The 21522-nt window shown below is 41.4% G+C and overlaps 1 protein-coding gene across 1 annotated transcript; it reads left to right on the top strand.

Moving 5' to 3' along the window:
• The first annotated feature begins 7470 nt into the window (after positions 1–7470).
• On the top strand, positions 7471–15445 carry NPY (neuropeptide Y). The gene is made up of 3 exons (XM_006832208.1): positions 7471–7658; positions 13311–13391; positions 15245–15445. Exons 1-3 carry the CDS (start codon positions 7471–7473, stop codon positions 15267–15269), a joined length of 294 nt encoding a protein of 97 aa, XP_006832271.1. The 3' UTR covers positions 15270–15445.
• Positions 15446–21522: the final 6077 nt, after the last annotated feature.

Here is a 21522-nt window from a genome sequence, read left to right as displayed (position 1 = left end):
GCAGCCCGATTCGTAACCACTCGCTACCAGAGCTCCTTTAACTTCTCCCTACTGGGCCTCAAATCGTGTTTACTAGCACCTGAATTCACTGGCAAATAAAGACCACTATTTTAGGAATAATGATAATAAAAAAGAAGTTAAATAACTGTGAAGGTCCATGGGACTTTCAGGTAGGGGTTCTTACTAATAGTGGTTCCAGTAGCTTGATTCAGACAAAACATAGATTGAAGTGGTTTAATGACTAAATCTAAGCAATGAATAGAAAAGCTTTGTTTTTCTTTCAAGTTTTGTTATGAAACCTGTGTTGTTGTTAAAAGTGTCATTGTTAAGTGTCACTGAGTAGGTTTTGTCTCATAGCAACCCTGTATAGGGTTTCTGAAGGTGGGTGGTAGGTTTGAACTGCCGACCTGGCTGCTAGCTGTTTCGTGCTTATCCTACAGCATCACACCAAGAGTCCATGAGACCTCCAGTCCTGATCAGAGGGAAGAAACAGGAACTGAAGTTACCCATTCATCTAAAACAATGAAACAGTAACAATAATGAAAACACCCTAGAAAAACTATATAAAATAATAGCACTCAAGACCTTATACATCAGGCAACAAAGGACAGCAATGTCATGAAGATGGGAGACTCCTACAATGTTCCCAGCTTACTGCCAGAAGAAAATTTTCAGGCTACAGTGCACAAGAAGTACATTCAATACAATGGGTGACCGCCCAATAGAATAGATGGAGCTAAGAGTCTGGAGAAGCCAGGGCAGCTAGAACTCACAGGTTGAATACAGGATAGGAAAGAGCTGCACACAGAGAGAAGTCCAAAGGTCTGCAGAGGGTTCCGCTCTAGTATTCATTTGATTACAGATCAAATCAGACATGAGAGTAAACAACCTAAGACAGGGAAAGAACAAAAGAGTTAAAGGAAACTGTATCCAGAGCTAACTCAGGCCCAGGAATAGTACCTATTCCAACAGCCAGAGAGGAACACTTCACAACACAGGAGGCAGCTGCTGAAGTAAAAAAAGAAGAATCTTGCCTCAGTTACGGGAACAATTGACCTTGGACTAAACCCAACTCTGGTCCCACCTAACAAAACTTAAAGGGAAGAACCAAATGCATCAAACTGTTTCCAAGGTTTTAATTGCATCCCAATAAAGATAAAGGATATTTGTAGGAATCAAAAGAAAATCTAACAGACAACATAGTAAAATTGCAATGTTGGCCTTCCTATAAAAAACAAACAAACACCAGAAGAAGGAAAGTATAGCCACAATGAGAAGAATTCATAGACATATTATTAATGTTTATGGTAGTGTAGTGGTTATGAGTCGAGCTGCTAACCTCAAGGTCAGCAGTTCAAAACTACCATTCATTCTCCCATTCAGTAAAGACTTACAACCTCATAAAGTCCATGCAGAGTGACTATCAGCCAAAACCAACTCCAGGGCACACCACCACCACCATTCAAGAAGTAGAGAAAAGACTGAACATATTAAGTGAAAGATAAAAATTGGACTTCTACAGATGAAAACTACATGGTTTGATGTACACAACCAACTAGGTAAGATCCAACAGCAATTAGACATGGCAGAAGAGAAGTTTAGTGAATTTAAAGACTTATGGGTATACAGTGGTGTCACTAGAGTTGGGGTTACCCTGATGGGCATCCTCCAATACCAGACCATATAGAATCCTTAGTAATGTTTATTATCAATTATAATCAGAGAATAACATGGATAAATACAATAGAAATTGCTTAAATGTAATACTTCTTAGATAATATGAATACTAATACGCATCTTGTAAAACCTTCTACATTGAATTACTTTACTAGTTACATTATTAGTAATTGTGCTGAAGCCTTTTTTGAAATTTCTTCTTATTGATATTGTTGATTGTTATTGATAGAGATTCACAGATGCTAATTATACCATTGTAGTTAAAACACCAGAAAAATTGACAAATCCAGTGACTATAAAAACACCAGCAGCAAAGAAAACAATGATGTGTACTTCTCATTATTTTAGGTGCCATCAAGTCGGTACTGACTCAAAGCAACCCTATGCACAACAGAATGAGACATTGCACGTTCTAGGCCAGCCTCATAATCTTGGCTACACCTGAGCCCACTGCTGCCGCCATTGTGCCAATCCATCTTGTTGGGAGTATTCCTCTTTTTCTCCAACCCTCCACTTTACCAAGCATGATATCCTTCTCTGGGGATTGGCCCCTCCGGACAATATGTCCGAAGTATGAGAGATGAAATCTAGCCATCCTGGCTTCCAAGGAACATTCTGGCTGTTCTTCCAGCACAGATGGGTTTGTTCTATTGGAAGTCCATGATACTTTTAATTTTTTCCTCCAACACCATAACTCAAATGCACCAATTCTTCTACGGTCTTCCTTATTCACTGTACAACATTTACACTCATAGGAGGTTATTGAAAATGCCATGGCTTGCGTCAAGCACACCTTAGCTCTCAAACTGACATGTCCGCTCTTAAACACTTTAAACAAATTTTGTGCAGCAGATTTGCCTAATGCAATATGTCATTTGATTTCTTGACTTTTGCTTCCATGAGTGTTGATGGTTGATCCAAGCAAAATGAAGTCTTTGACAACTTCAATCTTTTCTCCATTTATATAGATGTTGTGTATTGGTCCAGTGGTGAGGATTTTTGTTTTCTTTACATTGAGATACAACCCATACCAAAGGCTGTGGTCTATGATCTTCATCAGTAAATGTTTTAAGTTCTCTGTGTAAGCAATACCACATGATTGGAAACATTATTGTAATTGGGCAATAAGGGCAGCTCTATCTGGAGTGCCTTGTTATTGTTGTTGTTTTTAGGTGCCAACTGACTCATCTGGATCCTGTGTAAGGTTTTTGAGGCTCTAAATCATTATGGAAGCAAGGATTCTCATTTTTCTTCCACTGTGAGGCTGATGGATTTAAACTGTCAGCTTTGTGGTTAGCAGTCTAGTGCTTATTCTTCAACACCATCAGTATTCCTTTGGAGTATGTTATTGTGTGCTGTGTAGTCGGTTCTGACTCATAGCAACCCTGTATAGAGTTTCCAACACTATACATTTCTACAGGAGCGGTAAGCCCCATCTTTCTCCCTCAAAACTGCTGACAGATTCAAACCACCAACCCTTCCTTTAACAACATAACCTACTATGACACCAGGGCGCCCTTGGAATGTGTTGTTGTTTTTGTCAAGTAGGTTCCAACTCACAGCGACCATGTATAGGGTTTCTGAGGAGCTGATGTTGGGTTTGAATCACTGACCTTGTGGTTAGCAGTCCAGGAATTTCAAAAAAGTAAATTAGCATAGAATTTTAGACTTGTGGACATATTGATACATTATGCTGGACTGAGAAAAGTCTTTTTGTTTTTATAACTCACTGCAGAGATATTAAAGGATAATAAAGTTCTGCTGAAACACTACACAACTGTTTATAGACCACCATTTTGATGTCACCCCTCCTGACAGCCTTACCAAGTGTGGTCCACAGCCCTCCTTCCTCGTGTGACATCACTGGCAATGGAAACCATAATACAAAATAAAACAAAGAGGAAAAAAGTCCAAGAAAACTTCAAAACAAAGCAAATAAAGGACAATCTGCAATCTGTGGAACAATATGCAGATAATGTAATGTATGTCTCAGAGATTCGGCCCCTAAGTATTTTCCCAAAAGAAATGAGAGCATATATCCAGACTTTTAATGAACGTTTACAGCATTATTTGTAATTGCCCAAACTAGGACCAACCCAAATTCCATGAACAAGTGAATGGATTGAAAAAACAAAACAAAAACCCAGCAATAAAAAGGAACAAACTATTAATGCATGAAACTACATGGCAGACCCAAAATAATAGTACAGAGTGAAAGAAGGCAGGCAAAAGAATACATACTGTGGGATTATAACTATAGACAATTCTAGAAAATGAGAACTAGTTGATAGTGACAGGAAGTAGATAAATGGTTGCCTAGAGGAAGGGGCTAGAGAGAGGTTGGAGGGAAGAATGACAAGAGAGCATGGAGGAAACATTTGGATGTGATGTTCACATTCATTGTGCTGATTATGATGATGGCTCTACACACACACCCCACACAAAAACACAAATCCATTGCTGTTAATTCTGATTCTGCTGGTAAACACAGGTATATAGGTGTGTGTGTTTCATATATGCCAACATTTATCAAATTGAATATTTTAAACATTTGTAGCTTATTGTATCTCAGTTGCATCTCAAGGAAACTGAATAAATAAATAAACGCAAGCTTAACTTTAAAACAAAGTAGAAAAATGATTCTGAAATTTGTTTGGTGGGGAGACTGGTCTTACTCTGTTTCTTTAATAAGGAAAACCTAAGCAAAGTTTTAAGTGGAAGGAAGGTATTAAAAAATTCCAGAAAAGAGAAAAGGCAATTACCTTTTATTCTTTTATTCTAGGAGCAATGTCCTAGAGGGTAAGGAGAACATTCAGAACCCAAAGAGAAGGGACACATTTTGGACTGGAGAGAAAGGGATGAAGATGTTTGTACATATTTGTACATGTAGTGCACATCCTATTTTGTTTATTTTTTAACTCAGTTCTGCACCCTAAGAACACATTCTTATTCTTGGTTGTCAGTGACATGAACTTCAGCTAAGCAGCCAGTTTCCCTAATGCTCCCCACACATATCCTTTGAAGTAATTTCTCCCAAAGCCAATGATTCCTTCTATGGAGGTGTCAAATGATATGGATTTGGAATAGGCTAAACACTGGATCATTTTATTGGAAACCTTTGATCAAGAAAAGGTTCCTCTCACTTAAGTTTTGCTCTTTTACCAAAGGCTTTTTCAGATAAGCATGGTCTGACCAAAAAGTTTTTGGAAAAATGGAATGAAAAGATAATGGAAGTTTTCTACGAACTTTTAAAGTTCCCTTGTATGTGTGTGCTCAGGCCGGGTATTTGTGTAACATGGAGAGAGGTGCAGTCACCTAAGTGGAAGGGATGTGGAGCTTCAAAATTCAATTATTTGTTGAATTTTTTAAATTAGGTTTGCTTGCTACATAATAATTTCTATTTAATTCAATGCTTCAAAATAGTACAACAACAAAATGTCAGTTTAACAGAAATACTTGTCATTTTGGTGTTACAAAAGCTTCTACTAAAAAAACACTTTGATTTTCTAAAGAGCCATTTTAATCTAATGTCTGGGAGTATTTATTCAGGGAACTTTGAAACAACAGTCCACTATATCCTGATCTTTCAAGAATAGTTTATGATCTATTTTTCATACACAGTCAACAGGTTAAAGACAATGTGCAAATTACTTTTAATCTTTTTTTTTTTTTAAACAAACAAACTTATTTTCATTTCATTTCGTACACACATTCTCAATTAACCTTAAATGAACGTAATGAGGGCTCTAAAGGAGCTCATCTGCTAACTGAAACATCTGGAGACCAGTTCGAATCCACCAGCTCCTCTGTAGGATTCACAGCCTTTGGAAACCCTACGGAGCAGTTCCACTCAGTACTACCACAGGGCAGTTGTGAGTTGTAATCCACTCAACAGCAGTGGCCTTTGTTTTGGGTTTTAATATTACACAAAGGGGCCAGTAGATAAAGGAGAAACTGTGGTTCTGTAACTACCCTTGCTACTTTGGGCCAAAATTTTCCGTTTGATCATGCTTTAAAGGGTCTCTAGACGCTTCAGCAAATAGTGGAAGTGGGTTTCTCATTTCCGGGCCTGGGGAGTTTTAGTCTCTTTACTCTCTTTCTGGTCCGGACCGAGCTGGGTTCCCAGCATTTGGGGGGTCTTTGGGAAGGGCTAACCATGGGGTAAAAACAAGCTGGGAAATCGGGACACAGCTAGATAGTCTGCTCTCGGCACCTCCGGGGGGGGGGGGGGGCAGTTTTTGGATTCCTCTATCTGAAGACGTCGGATAGCGTCCTCCGATCCGCAGAGTAAGTGCAGGACTGACTGCATCAAGTTGCTTCCTTCCGAAAGCGCGCCGAGTTGTGTCCCGCACCAGTCCTGAAGATGCTCAGTGCGAGGAAAGTGTCCCTTACCCCTGGCTTTTGTTGGTGTTTCCGGGGACGGTGACAAAGATGACCTTACCTAAAGATCTTGGCAGGAATAGACGGCTTGTGAAGGGACGTATGAAGGAAGGTTGGGGCACTGCTGAGAGCAGAGCCAGGGGTTTGGGCGTCCCCAGCGCCCTTCGCAGCGCGCGCTTGCCCGACCCCCTTTCCGGGAACCGGCCTGGGGCGGGGAGTTGTGGTGTGGATGACTCCAGAGGCAGAGGAACCTGCTGCGGCGGCTCCTATCCCCTCCACCCCCCGCTAGTCGGGGGCGGGAAGTGGTGGGGTGGGAGTCACCGGAGCGTGATTGCCCGAGGCCCCTCCTGCCGCAGAGAGGGAACGCCATAAAAGCCCTGCTGCGACCCGCTCTAGACACCCCATCAGCCAGCTCTCACCCCGCGAAGAGGCCAGCCCGATTGTTGAGCACTCGCCGTCCGGCTACGCCCGTCCGCCCGCCAGCCGGCCACCGTGAGTACCACTATTGGCTCGGCCGGGACTGGAGCTTAGGGGGCGAGGGCAAACTTGCCTCGGGCGCCCACTCGCCCTCTACGAGCCCTGGAGTCCTGGGAGAGTTGCGCCCGGGTGCCCAGCTCTGCGCACCACGCTCTGCCCTCTCCGCGCCAGTCCGTCTAGGGGCTAACCTTCCCTCTGATGGTCCATCCTCTCTTCTCCTACGCCCTCCCGGCTGGGCGGTCCCCCTGGGTTACTTTTTGGTAAAAACAGAGGGAGAATACTGGACCCTCAAGCTGAGCTGCTGGCCGTCTGTTTTCTCGAGGGTCTCCGCCTGGAAGCCCAGAGGGCGGCGCGGGTTGGGAGGTTTCCTGGCAGTGCCCTGACTGAGGAATACCAGGCATTCGGGAGCCCATCACTTCCCCGGGCCCCCAGAATCCGAACTGCGCCCGGCGGTTCCAGCATTTCTCACCGTTCCACCCCCTTTCTCACATCTCCCCCAAATCCCTGCCTCCCTCACGGAGATCTCAGCCACCACTGTGGAGGATATCTCCTGCAGATAAAAGTAAGAGAGAAGAAAGTTTTCTTCTCCGACGGAGGTTTGGACTGGAGAGTAAGAAAATGAGTGCTCTTTAACTGGGCGGGAGGAAGAACTTCTCATTCTGTTTAAAGTGTTTAACTGGCGCGTAGAGCATCCCTCCCTACCCCCCAACCGCCCGCCACGAGGAGTTGTTTTCGGGCTGAGCAGCGGAGCCAGGTCAGGACAGATGATGCTCGGAGCCAGCAGCGTGGTGCTCACCATGCCAGGGGTTCTTTCTGTGAGGCTGGGTCAACTAGTCGCGGGTGGTAGCAGCAGGAGAGGAGGAAGGTGTGTGTGGGGGGGGGGGCGTGTGTCCCCTGAATCCTGAAGCCCTTCCGCCACGCCTTCTGTGCCCGCAGATGCTAGGTAGCAAGCGACTGGGGCTGTGCGGACTGACCCTTGCTCTGTCCCTGCTCGTGTGCCTGGGCGCGCTGATCGAGGCGTACCCCTCCAAGCCGGACAACCCCGGTGAGGACGCGCCGGCGGAGGACCTGGCCAGATACTACTCGGCGCTGCGGCACTACATCAACCTCATCACCCGGCAGAGGTGGGTGGGCTTGAAGGGTCCCGACCCGAAGCGTGCCCCGTCTGCACTACCGGGACTTCTGGGAGCCCTGTGACCTTTTCTTTTACCTCGCGGTATTTTAGGGCCAGGACAGTATGGGGCACATCATTATCTATCGCATGGTAGTGTTATGCGATATCACAGAATCGTGACCCACAGTTTCGTGCTCCCCAGTCTGTGTGACTGACCGTCTCCTCCCACTCACACCCTTGCCTATTTTGTTCTTACATCAGTACGCAGTTGTCTGGAAATCGGGATGGGAAAGTGCCCCAAGAAATGGGACAAGAGTGAGCCAGGGAAACACAAAAAGGAAGGGGTGGGGGTGACCAGGTGTCTAGAAACACCAAGTACCCAAACAAAGTAAGAGGAAACAGCGGAGCTGCCAAAGATCTGCCCAGAGCAACTGAACCAGAGTCTTAAGGAAAAGATCATGAGAGCGCTCTTGGTTTCCTTCTACCGAAGTGGTTTTTTGCAGTCTCAGGTCTTTGAAAATTCCAGTCCCGGGTATTAGAAATTTATTGTATAACCAGTGGATCTAAGATGCCGAGAAGTTCCTTATTTTATAGCGGGTGATTTCTAAAAAGACCAGGTTCACTTGGCATTTTATTACGGAGTAACTTAAATAGTTTTAGTAACTCTAGAATGAATCCAGAGTTTCCAAGGTATCCAAGAAATTGTAAAATTTTACTTTGAACCACCAGAAATGCAAAACCAAATACCATCTTTTCACTCAGCATTGAAAATTTAGCAAAAAGCCAAATATAAAGTATTATGTAGATAATATAGGGTTTGAAAAGGAGCTTTACGTAGCATAGTGAGTTATGAGTTGGGTTGCTAACGACAAGGCAGAAGTTGTGCTCCCATGAAGAGTTACAGCCTTGAAAACCCTACATACGGTTGCTATGCATTGCAACCGACTCCACAGCACACCACGGTCATAGGATTTAATACTGTTCTCAAAACTGGGTACCTCTTAAATATAAATCATTTAGCGCCTCGCTTTAATGACTGAAATCAAATGACCGTAATAAACTACAAGGTATAAGCCTTTCAAAGTATTGGTGTTCTTGGAGATGTTTAGAATTTGTGTTTTTTTTATACCATTGTTTTGCTGTTTACAAATCAGAGGCTAGTTGGGAAAGATTCAAAGGGGTTAGTTATTTATTTTATTTAAATAGTTTCTTTTTTCCTATTTCATCCCAAATAGTTTTTGAAAAAGCTTTGTATGTTTATATAGCTATCAGGAGTACACATGCAAATGCAGGAAATAAATAGTGTTGGTTTGCTATCTCTTAAAATCGAGTCATTTTAAATAGGGAAAAGCAATAATGTAGACTGTAACAGACTTCCCAGAAAGGTCCGGTGCTTCAAATGCTTCTTTATGCTGTTGTACAAATCAGAGAAAAGAACTTGTACAATAACAAGATCTTTCTTTTTATATCATTACTGTTTTTGTTTTTTTCTAGGAAAATCTCTTTTGTTGATATTTCAGTTATAATATGCATTGGCGGTGTGTGTTGTAGAGTTGGTTCCGACTCACAGTGACCCTGTATATCTGTAAATCTGTATGAGAGCAGAAAGCCTTGTCTTTCTCTCTAATGTGCAATAGTGCTTAATTTTGCAAATGTGGCTTCCATTTCTCATTGTATAAAGCTTTACCATTTCAAGTGTTTTGTAGACATTATCTCATTTAGTCTTTAACACAAAGCTTTGAGGTGAGTATAGTTATCTACATTTTATATATCATGAAACTAAGGGCATTCCAAGATGACTTGTTTTAAGTGTGTTGGAATTGGAGTCATCCTATTGCTTTTCCTTGACTATGGCATTACCATCAGCAGTGTGATCTCTCCAACATCCCTGTTGTGGTTGTTATTACATGCCATTGAGTCGGTTCCGACCCATAGCAACCCTGTTTAGGGTTTCTAAGGAGTAGCTGTTGAGCTTGAACAGCCGACCTTGCAGTTCAAAGCAACCTTGCAGTTCAGCACATTAACCCACAGCGCCACACCAGAACTCCTTTCAACACCCTTGACAAAGAATAATGAAGGGAAAGGCACTTGAGTTTCCTGGGAAGGGGAAATGCAGGCAGAATTTCCTATTTAGAGCACAACTGTTAAATTGGCTCCTTTGTTTCGTCCAAGAAGTTAGTTATGTGCTGATTTTGTTGTGTACAGCCCCATCAGAAAGTGAAGGACTGGCCTCAGGAATTTCTCACTTTATGTATTTCATAATGTCACACAAAACAGCAACTCCTCACTTAGTAGAGAGGGGGTTTCACTCTCATTTTCCTTATTAATTCCTTCTTTCAGCCAATGAGATGCTTGCTGTCCTTTCTCTCCTTTCTGTCACCACTGCCAGCCACTCGAATGGGTTTGGCGTACATCCTTGAATCTGTCTTTACCTTTGAAATTACTGTGTCAGGTTTTAAATCTTAGTATGTAAGATACCACTCCCTTTCTTCTTTTTCTCTACTTAATCCACTGTTTTCACCTGGATTTGTGGGGCCGGCTGTACCTCTGATTTTGTATCATATTTTGTTTAATATTCCTAAGGAACTCTGGTAGCGTAGTGGTTACGAATCGGGCTGCTAACCTCAGGGTCAGCAGTTCAAAACTACCAGCTGTTCCATGGGAGAAAGATGAGGCGTTCTTCTCCCGTAAAGATTTACAGCCTTGGAAATCTTGTACAGGGTCGCTGTGAGTTGGAACCAACTCCACGGCACACAACAACAACAACAACAACAACAACAACATAGAGACTAGGAGCTACAGAGCTGTATGTCGGGGTAGAACTGTGCTCCATAAGGTTTTCAATGACTGCTTCTTTGGAAGTAGATCACCGGACTTTTCTTGCAAGGTGCATCTGGATGGACTCAAATGGTTAACCTTTTGGTTAACAGCCTAGTTCGTATGTAACCATTTTCACCATCCTGGGACTCCAATGTTTCTCCACAGTCCTATAGGTCAAACAGGAGCAATTTTATCTCTTACCCTTCCTAAAGGGGAGGGCTTTTAACACTGGAGGCATTTTTGATTTTCACACTTAGGAGAGGGGTATTCTTGCTGGCAGCTAGTGGGTAGAGAGTACAGTCCTGGTGTGGCACTGTATCATCAGCACTGGACTGCTAACCACAAGGTTGACAGTTCAAACCTGCCAGCCACTCCTTGGAAACCCTAAACAGAGTCACTGTGAGTCAGAACTGATTCAACAGCACTTAACAACAATGAGGAGAAAGGGTTCCTGGTGTGGCGCTATATGATAAGCACTGGACTGCTAAACACAAGGTCTGCAATTCAAACCCAACAGCTGCTCCTCAGAAACTCTAGACACAGCTGCTGTGACTTAGAACTAATTTGATGGCACCTTGCAGTTCAAGTTCATCAGCTACTCCTTAGAAACCCTACACAGGGTGGCTATGGGTTGGAACCGACTTGATAGCGCTTAACCACAATAATGGATGCACAGGACAGTTGTCCACAACCAAGAATTATGTGGTGTAAAGTGTCAGTAGTGCCCAGGTTGAGAAACCCCATTCTGTTGTTAAGTGCTACTGACTCATAGCAATCCTGTTCTTGACTCACAGCAGGCCAGTTCTCCTAAGCACCACACCAGGGAAGCATGTTTGCAGCTAGAGAGCTTTTAAAATCTTGATTCATGGCTGGGCTCCACTCCTAACCAATCAAATCAGAATTGATGAGGGTGGGGCCTGGATTTTGGTGGGGTTTTTTTTGGGGTTTGATTTTTTTTTTTTTTTTTAACTCCTCAGGTGGTTCTAATGTACAGTCAGGTTTGAGAATCATTGTCCTTGAGACTCAATCTTTGACAATAAATTACAGAAGAGAAACAATAATCCAGAATTAGAGAAGGAAGACTAGTGAACGCTGTTCTGGATGCTACTTATTTTAGGAGTGAGTGAATTCTGCTGTAAATGATTTAGCCTTCTTGACTGGTTAACTGCAGAAAAGATCTGCCACTTCTTTTACTTATTGGGGCATGCTGAAGATATGAGTTAAGGTGCTCAAGAATTCTCAAATCGACTGGTGGATAGAATAAATAAGCATGTATAAGCAGTTGCTTATACTTTGATATCACCACTCCAGAAAATCTTTGAGGAACTCTTACAACTGATGGGGTGGCAACTGAGTTGGTTTTGTTTTTGTTTTCTGCGAGTCTCAGCAAAGGAGCAATGATAGCAAAACCGTTATAAAAAATTAGATTTATTTGTGTTGTTAGGCAACTAGAGAGAGCGCTGTCAGCTTTGTTTGGCTGTTTATCTATTAGTTGATCAATCCTTGCCTGGCTAATTTTTCATCTGTGCAAAAAGGCAGAGGGGGAAGGGCCTCTTCAAAAATTCATTTGGTATAGAAGAGTCAACATTAGCAACATGTGTGTGAGAGAGAGAAAGACTGAGACTAAGAAACCAGTTACTCGCTCCCCTGGAGCAGAGCAAGTATCATACTACCAAGGCAGCTAGACCCAACCTTGCATTCATGTATTGTTCTATCCATTTCTAGCCGTATCCTGCTATAGGAGAGAAAAGACAAACCACAGCCCATGGGTCAGTAAGATTCTTGTACACTTACAGGGCAGCTTCAACTTGGAGATAGTATTAAAAAGCACTTTTTGTTTGTTTTGGGGGGGGGGTGCTTTCAACTAAAAATGGAGTCTATAGTACCCAGAATCTCTAAGATCCTGTAAGAGTGAGTATATTTCTGTAGCAGTAGGTTACACTTGTGGATCATGTTGTCACTTTCAAAGCACAGGACACACATTTCTCATTGGATCGCCCAAAAAAACTCTGATTTAAGCAGGAATTAATATTTTGGTGTGTATATATATATATATATATATAATCTGAGATTTAGAGACACAGGTAAGTCTGGATCATCGGTCTGTTGATTTCTTTTGCAGTGTATGTGGACTCTTCATTAAGCTGCTCTGCTTAATCAGAACTAGATCTAATTTACTAATACACGCATGGAGTCCTGGTGTGGTGCTGTAGGATCAGCACTGGACTGCTAACCATAAGGTTGGTGGTTCAAACCCACCAGCCGCTCCTTGGAAACCATACAGAATTGATAGGAGTCAGAACTGACTCAATGGCACTTGACAACAACAATATTGTGGGCTATGTTTCAGACTACCTCAATAAAGCAGTTGTCATAACAAAATATATCAGGCAATTATCTCTGGTCTCCCAGTGCATATGAAAGTCAGTGTTGCTACTGTATAGCAGTCTGTTATGTGGGCAATACCATTATGAAAAGGTTTGAAATATTGTGAGAGTTTCCAAATGTGACACAGACCTGAAGTGAGCTCGTGTAGTTGGAATAGACTTGATCCACTTCAGCATCTGTGCAAGGTGCAATAAAATGAGGTATGTCTGTACTAGAAATTTAAAAAACTATAATCTGATGCCTGTTTCTTCCCTGCCACTTTGTTATAAAATTACATCTATAAGTGTTTTTTCAATAGTGTTTGAGTCATATATCTAGAAGATTACTTATTAGCAGATGATCTACTGAAAATAATTTTTAGTTTTAAAATAATTCAAATGGGAAACTCTCTTTTTTCTATAGGTTTTTATCAGTATTCCATACTTGATTTAAAATACTTTTTTTTTTTTTTAAGATATGGAAAACGATCTAGCCCGGAGACACTGATTTCAGATCTTTTGATGAGAGAGAACACAGAAAACGTTCCCAGAACTAGGTAAGGAAAGGCTTGGGCTGCAGCCATCTTACACAGCCTGGGGTGCTACGTGAAGAGACATTGGAGAGAACTTCATGGTGGGGAGACATTAGAAGGGAGTCTCAAGACCCCACGACACTACCAGAGCTCCTTAGGGAGGATTTAGGCAGGTAGAAATGGGGTGGGTGTGGGAGGACCTTTTTATAAACTCACTGGGGATTCTCAAAACGTCTGTGGGGAAATATTTTCAAGCCCAAATTTTTAGGTGCTTTTATTAAAATGTTAAATTTGAGAACTCTTGCCTCAGAAAGAATTCTTTGTAGCCTTTTGAACGTTGTTAGAATTGGGGGAAGCCCCTAACTCTAAGATGAAATGACAATTGTCTAGCTTTATTTAGCTGGAATCTTTTTTTATACTCTATGCTGAATGTCTAGATACCCTAGGAAGTATACCTGATAGTTCTTACTCCAGTCTCCATGGCTTTACCAAAAGCTGCATTTCCATGGAGTTCCCTTGTTTACATTTTGACTTAATATTTTAGCTCAATTAATATCACATAGAATTTTATTGCAGTCAACAAACGCTTGTTGATGGAATATTATTCTTAGGAGCTTCTCTGTAGCTTTGAGACATTTTTCAAAGCATGGAGCTGTCTTAGGTAAAGGTACCCACCAATATCTTAAGTGTCACATGTTGTGCTAGGAATTTCTGGTGTCTCCTGAATACGAAGTACAGCTAAAAAGGACTGTGGTCCTGTTCAATTTTCATAAGCCCCCTGGGTCTTCTGCCCTCCAGCCTTATCTTCCTTAGTAAATAAGGTCACACTGCACACGGTCTGTCTGCTTCTGTGGTAGTTTGTCTTTGCCTCAGAGTTCTACAATATTAAAAACCAAGTTCCCCAGAAGGGGTCGCTAGAACACTTGTTCAGTGACTGTGACTTGAGTTGTCAGGCTTTATTGGGGTCTTCCCTAGAGAATCCTAGGACCTGCTGAGTCACCACCTTCCCTCCCTCCCATGTGAAATGGTCAGATTGGCTGAAGGATGCAATGTAGCATTCTTGGATTTGCTTTCTCTGAGGGAAACTATGAACTATAACTGGAATCAAACGCTCCCTGTAGATATTAGCAACTGCTCACAGATTCTTGAAATTCAACAAAGTACAAGGGAAGCAGGTGGAAAACTCATGTTTTTAAATACTAACATGATAAATGCCTTTTCATGTTTGATTGATATCATATTTACCATAGTAAACAGTCTAGAATTACCTGTATCTAAATACTCAAGGTTAGGAAAATAGTTCAGACCTGCTTCGAAACTTGCTGGTCTTTGTGTTATGTCTTTCAGTCACATGACTAGTTCATGAAATGAAGTTAATTGCACTTGGATTGACAGCTCCACCACAAGCAGTTAAAAGGAGACAAAATGTGACAACCTTGAAGTTGCTTGTGAATGCTATTTCATTTAAAAGGGTTCTTTATAGTCTAATAAATAGCATCGTAATACATAAAAGACTTACAGGAAAACAAGGGCACATATTCAAAGAGTGGAGTAACAATAACTTTCTTGTTAGTTTTTTGTGATTTCTGTTGTTCTGATCTTCAGACTTGTGTGGTACATACAAAGCCTTTTATATGCTCCCTCTGAGATTTGCCTGAGACTCGTTTATATAGTGAAAGCTACTCAGTGGGGCTTTGCACACTATACCACTGTCTCACATCCTGATATTCTACTGGCCTCCTCTTTGAAATGCCAACAGGAGCTTTTCCCTTTGTTTCTGATCATCTTTCAGTTCAAAACTGAATGTCTCACTCACACAAGCCTCCCAGGAAGTTGGGGAAGCTTCTCGTACATGCTTTATTTCTTATGTTTTACAGGCTTGAAGATCCTTCTCTGTGGTGATGGGAAGTGAAACTTGCTCTCCAGTCTTTTCCTACTTTTCACCCTATATTTCATACTGTGAAACCAGAGTCTGCCCATCCTTACAATGCATGCAGCCACTGTGCTGAGCCCATCAGTATTTTCCCTTGTCAACATTGTATATATGTGTGTTTAAATAAACTATCATGCAAAACTGAGTCCTCTTCAGTGGAAAATCTGTCATTGCAATAAAGAAAAACATTAGAAGTTATTCATTCAATTATAGTCACCATCCCCATGTTCAGTAGTACTGTATCCCATGTAGTAGTAATTTCACCAATATTAAGACAGTGGCTATGAAAGGTAGGACCAAATACTTGCTCTCTCTCTCTCTCTCTCTCTCTCTCTCTGTGTGTGTATGTAAGATACAGAAGTATTTAGAAACAAAGCAAGGGAATGCTAACTTGGGAAAAGTTTTCTGACCTCTTTTCCCCTTCACATGGAATCCTTGTTAACATCATTGACCTATGTAACCAACAGAAGAAATTGCTATCTACTCAGTGTCAGTTTACCTAAATAGCAAGCTAAGCATGGGATGATTTGAGGTTATTTACTAATCTGTGGTGAATAATTCCTCCCCCTCCCCCATTTTTTTTTTTTTTTTAACATATCACAGATTCAGTTTCTAGGTATAGTTGGCATCTCTCTCTCTCTCTCTCTCTCTCTCTCTCTCTCAGTTCCACAACATGTTCTTACAGAATCAAAACCTCTTTTCCTGACAGTGGCAGAATACCCAGGAAGTAACACAACACAGGCTTCCTGTGGTTAAGTGCTGTCAAGTCGGTTCTGACCCATAGCTACCCTGTATAAGGTTTTCAAGGAATGGCTGGTGAGCTTGAACCAGTGACCTTGCAGTTCAAACCGACTTCGCAGTCCAGCACATTAATCCACAGTGCCACACCAGGACTCCATGCTAATTGAATAATCTGTATGATTATTCAATATTTTTCTTATGGTTCTCACCACTGTTTTTACCATATATTCACAAAATTAAATTGGTCACTGTTGTTAAGTGTCGTTGAGTCGATTCCGACCCATAGCGACCCTGTATAGGGTTTCCAAGGAGCAGCTGGTGAGCTTGAACCACCAACCTTGCAGTTCAAACGACTTTGCAGTCTGACGCATTAACCCACATAAGTAAGCACATGCTTACCTTGCTTACCCCCTTTCCCCAACAGAACTTTAATCAAGTCACACGTGGCTTTTGAGCATGTTTAAAGTGGCTTAGAGAAAATATTCAACTTGAGTTTTGTATTTAATTTCATTTCAACTAATTTAGATACAAATAACCACACTTGGCTAGTGGCTGTGGTATCTAGCAGCACATCTGTTTAGTTTACTACTCTTAGAATTTAAATCATAAAAAGAAAAGACACTGAGAAGGATGATTAGCTTTTTACACAACATGGAGCATGGTAATTTAGCTAAAGGTTACTAAATTTCTCTATCCTTCAAGTACCTATTTGCATATATTTCATTTAAAATTTATAGATTCTTACATGTAATTTCTAAATCAAAGTGGGTATCATCCCATACTGGTATTTTGTACCACATTGCAAAAAACATGTACAAACATTTTTATATGATTTCTTAACACTGCTCACAAAAAAAGCCATAAATACAATGCACATCATGGCTTAGGGAATGTTATCGTATACAAAACTGACTTCGTATGAAAGAAGTTCTAATGTACCATACCATCCTGTGTTGTCTGATTTCAGAAGCTAAGCAGGGAGAGCCTGGGATAACCGTGGGTCTGCTAACCTCAAGGTCAATGGTTCAAACCCACCAATCACTCCTCAGAAATTTATACAGAGTTGTTATGAGTTGGAACTGACTCGACCTCAATTAAATAGCAACAACAATGTATCTTTAGCCAATGATGTCAATAATGCTATAAAATATGATTTGTAAATGATACTCATATAAATCTGTGAGGCCATTTATCTAAAATAGGGTTTTGAACCTAGTTCAATCACACCAAACTTGTAAAATGTGGGCATGCCAGACTGATAACCAGGATGGGAAAAATTATAGGTTCTTCTCTTTGAAAACCTACAGGTTTTAGGGAAAACATAGAAAAATTGATGCATTTGAATTAATGGTGTTTTAGAAGAAGTACCATGGACTACCCAAATAACAAACAAATCTGTGTTGGAAGAAGTATATCCAGAAAGCTCCTTAGAAGTGGGATGGCGAGAGTTTGAGTCTCATACTTCAGACATGTTAACAGGAGGGACCAGTCCCTGGGAAAGGACTTCAAGTTTGGTGAAGTGGAGGGTCAGTGAAAAATAGGAAGACTGCCTATGAGATGGATTGGCACAGTGACAGCAGTAATAGACTCAAGTGTAACAATAAATGGTGCAGGACTGGGCAGTGTTTCGTTCTGTTGTGTATAGGGTTGCTATGAGTCAGAACCATAGCAACCACACTCTATGGCACCTATCAACAACAACTTGTAGAAAACAGGGGCAGCAGAAGTACTGCATAGCAACCAAATCAGTCCTGACAATAATCCCATCTCTCACATCATGCTCCTTCCTGAAAGGGCTCCCTATGCTTCATCCGAGTCTCCTGTTCAGGACTTTGATCTTTAGTTTCTCCCATTCTGGTTAACATGTTGGAACACCCACATTGCACAATCTGTATTTGTCCCGATTTCAGTGTGTCAGCCATGACTGAATCAGTTCAGACCTGTTTGAAGCCCTAGTCAGAATTTCCTTTTTCTGTTTCTTTGTACTTTGAACAAGCACTTACATGAAAAATGTTTTTGATATCTTCAAAACTTGACTAAGTGACAATTTTCTATCATACAACATCAGAGATCTTTATTAACCTGGTACATTTGAGATTTGTCCTGGTAAAATAATATTAGGGCAAGAAAGTTGCCTTATGATCCATTTGTAGCATTATTAAGTGCCGTCGAGTCAGTTCTGATTCATAGCAACTCTGTATAGAATTCCCAAGGGGCAGCTGGTGGGTTTGAATTGTCAATCTTATGGTTAGTACTCTAATGCAGATCCTCAGTGCCACAACAGGACTCCTTTGGTATCACAGACAGGCTAAATGTTTATTAGTGTATACATAACTCTTGGTTATACGGAGTAGAGTAAGTAGGAATAGTGTATATGAACGTTGACAGATAATCCTGGAATTTCATTTTAAACAAAAAATTTAAACCTCTTACCTCATTAAAAGGAGCTCTGTTGGCACTCTGGGTTAAGCATTGGACTGCTAACCAAAAGATCAGCTGTTCAAACCCACCCACTAGTACATGGGAGAAAATTGAAGCAGTCTGATTGCTACAGTGAAAACCCTATGGGGCAATTCTGCTTTGTCCTAGAAGGTCGCTATGAGTAGGAATTAACTCAGTAACAGTGGTTGGGGGGTGTTGTTGTTAAGTGCCATTGAGTCAGTTCCAACTCAGAGCAACCCTTTATAGGGTGCCCAACGAGTGACTGGTGAGTTTGAACCACTGACCTTACAGTTGGCATTCCAGTGCTTATCCTACAGTGCCGCATCAGGATTCCAGGATAGGGGTTAACCTCACTAAATCTTAAGGCCTAAAAACTCAACATTAAATGCCCTGTAGGCCAGTTTGATTCATACTCCAGGCCTGGAGCTCTCTCTTCTTTCAATTCCATTTACTAGAAGGAGGACTGGGCTTGCATACCTCAGAGCCCTAGGATTTTGATGCAGTGACTTCCAAGTTCTCTGGTCTTCAAATTCTCCAAACTTCTGAGTTCTCACCCAAAAAAAAAATATTGAAAATTCCTGTCCTGCTTTCCCTGCAAATCTATGTTGTTGTTTCAGTAACGACTCTACTCATAGCGACTCTGTATAGGATTTCTGAGGAGACACTGGTAAGTTTGAACCGTTGACCTTGCAGATCAAACCAACCTTGACATCCAGTGCATTATCCTACAGTATTACACAAATACTTTTCCTACAGAGATCAAAATTCAAGTGAAGGTAATGTTGTTAAGTGCCTTCGAGTTGGCTCTGACTCTTAGCAAGAACCCTCTATAGGGTTTCTAAGGAGTAGCTGGTAGGTTTGAACTGCCAGTCTTATGGTTTATAGTCCAGTGAATTAATAATAAAAGGGCAGTAGGTAAGAATGTAGTTTTTGATGATTTATGAGTTAGATTATGCTGTAACAAAACATCATAAAGTGTAGGTGGCTTACAATGACTAAAATATGTCGTCTCTCAGTTCTGGAGGCTAGAAATTTGAAATCAGGGTGTTGTTGTATGAGGGAATTTAAGATAATGGAATTTTTCTATGAACTTTTTATAATCCTCATATTACTTCCTTCTGAAGGCTCTAAGGAGAATGCTTCTTCCTAGCTTGGGATGATAGCAGCAATCCTTGGCATTCCTTTGCTTGTAGCCACATCACTCCAATCACTGTCATAGGCATCACATGGCACTCTTCCCTGTGAGTGTGTCTGTGTCTCTTCACCTCTTTGATTGGTGTTGAATTACCTACTTTAATATGACTTCATGTTATATTAACTGGTAGTAACTTCAACGACACTATTTCCAAATAAGATCCCATTCACAGGCATGTGGGACACAATTCAGCGCATAGAGAATAATACATTCTTAAAAAATAAGTACAGTTGTTGCACTGTAGGATCAACACTGAATGGCTAACCGCAAGGTTTGCAGTCCAAGCCCACCAACAGCTCCTCAGAAACCCTATACAGGGTCACTATGGATCAGAACTAACTCTACAGCAACTTAACAACAGCAACAATAAATAAACAAAAATTAGATTTAAGATGCAAATGCTGTTGAATGATGATGCATGGAGGGGATTGTAATCGTTGCAATGAAATGCAATACGATAGGATGAATGTAAAGCTGATGTTCTCCCATGTAAACTATCATGCAATTCACAATACAAACTTGAAAAAAAAAGAAATAGGGTGGTAAGCTTACCCAAAAAAAGCAAAACTGTATTTCAAGAGGTACTCTGTATCAGTATTTCCCACACATTTGCAGCCTATTCTTTTTCCTTTGGAACAGATTTAAAGGCATAAGATCACCCACTTCCCACTGTAAAACAACAATCCTCACTAAAGCTAAGGTAGGGGTCCTGTTATGGCACTGGACCGCAATGTCGGTTTGAACTACAAAGTCAGCAGTTCAAACCCACCAGCTGCTCCTTGGAAACCCTATACAGGGTCGCTATGAGTCAGAGTGACTCAAAGGCACTTAACAACAACAACCACAACAAAGCTAAAGTACAGTCAGGATGCTCCTTAGAAGGGAGGCTAGTGAGTCACTTCATGTACTTTGGGCATATTACCAGTCTTTAGAGGACATCGTGGTTGGTAAAGTAGAGGTTCAGTGACAAAGAGGAAGACCCTCACCAAGGTGGACAGCAACAATTGTGAGGATGGTGCAGGACCAGGCAGTCCTTCATTCTGCTGTACGTAGGTCCACTGTACATACAGAGTGGACATGAGGATAATCCAGCCTTCCTTCATGAATGTCTGTGTGCAGTGCAATCATATTCAAGCCAATCTCTAAAAATGGATTAAGCTCTCCTCTGATCCTAACTCTATTCTACACTCTATAAAGTAAAAATTGTGCAGCATTTTTTTTTTTTTTTTTGCAGATGTTGTCTTTATTTTTATTGGGGCTTTACAATGTCCATGAGAGAGTTAAGCAGGTGCTATTCCCTCCATTTCCACAGATAAGCAAACTGTAGCCTCAGGAAAGAAAGTGACTTACTCCAGCTCGTATCAAGAAGGGTCTTGATGGAAGCCCCCTTACTTGCCATCTTTGCCCTGCCTGATGTTTTCTGAAAGCAGTAAGTAGAGACGGACTATATATGACCTAGTTAAGATGATAATTTTCACATACTTTAAACAAACTAGACGATGACAAAGTACTAATGTAATTGTGTGACCGGTGTTTAGAAAAGAAAATTAGTGTGGACAACAGAGCTAGTTGGGAAAGGCCTCAAAGAGAATAACAGACGGAGGACATTCTAGGTGAGGTAAACACCTGGGCTAACCAGAGAGAAGGAGCAGACAGAGACGCAGTTTGCTTAGGGAACCTGACAGCAATGGAGAAAGCTACAGGTTGGATTAAAGTAGGTCTAAGAATGGTCAAACTTATTCATTCCTTCATTTAGCAGTTTTAAAAACACCTAATATAAATGTGAAGATGCCCTGGTGGTGTAGTTGCTTATACAATGGGCTTATATAACTGCAAGGTCAGTA

This window comes from Chrysochloris asiatica, unplaced genomic scaffold, assembly GCF_000296735.1.
Source record: "Chrysochloris asiatica unplaced genomic scaffold, ChrAsi1.0 scaffold00006, whole genome shotgun sequence".
Taxonomy (NCBI): Eukaryota; Metazoa; Chordata; class Mammalia; order Afrosoricida; family Chrysochloridae; genus Chrysochloris; species Chrysochloris asiatica.
The sequence above is the reverse complement of the archived record's forward strand: the minus strand, read 5'-3'. Positions and strand labels throughout refer to the sequence as shown.

Excerpts from the sequence above, each read along its gene's own strand:
- NPY (XM_006832208.1), top strand. The coding sequence starts at position 7,471 with ATGCTAGGTAGCAAGCGACTGGGGCTGTGCGGACTGACCCTTGCTCTG. Across the intron at positions 7,659-13,310 it reads AACCTCATCACCCGGCAGAG|ATATGGAAAACGATCTAGCC; the intron begins GTGGGTGGGCTT and ends TTTTTTTTTAAG. Across the intron at positions 13,392-15,244 it reads GAAAACGTTCCCAGAACTAG|GCTTGAAGATCCTTCTCTGT; the intron begins GTAAGGAAAGGC and ends TATGTTTTACAG.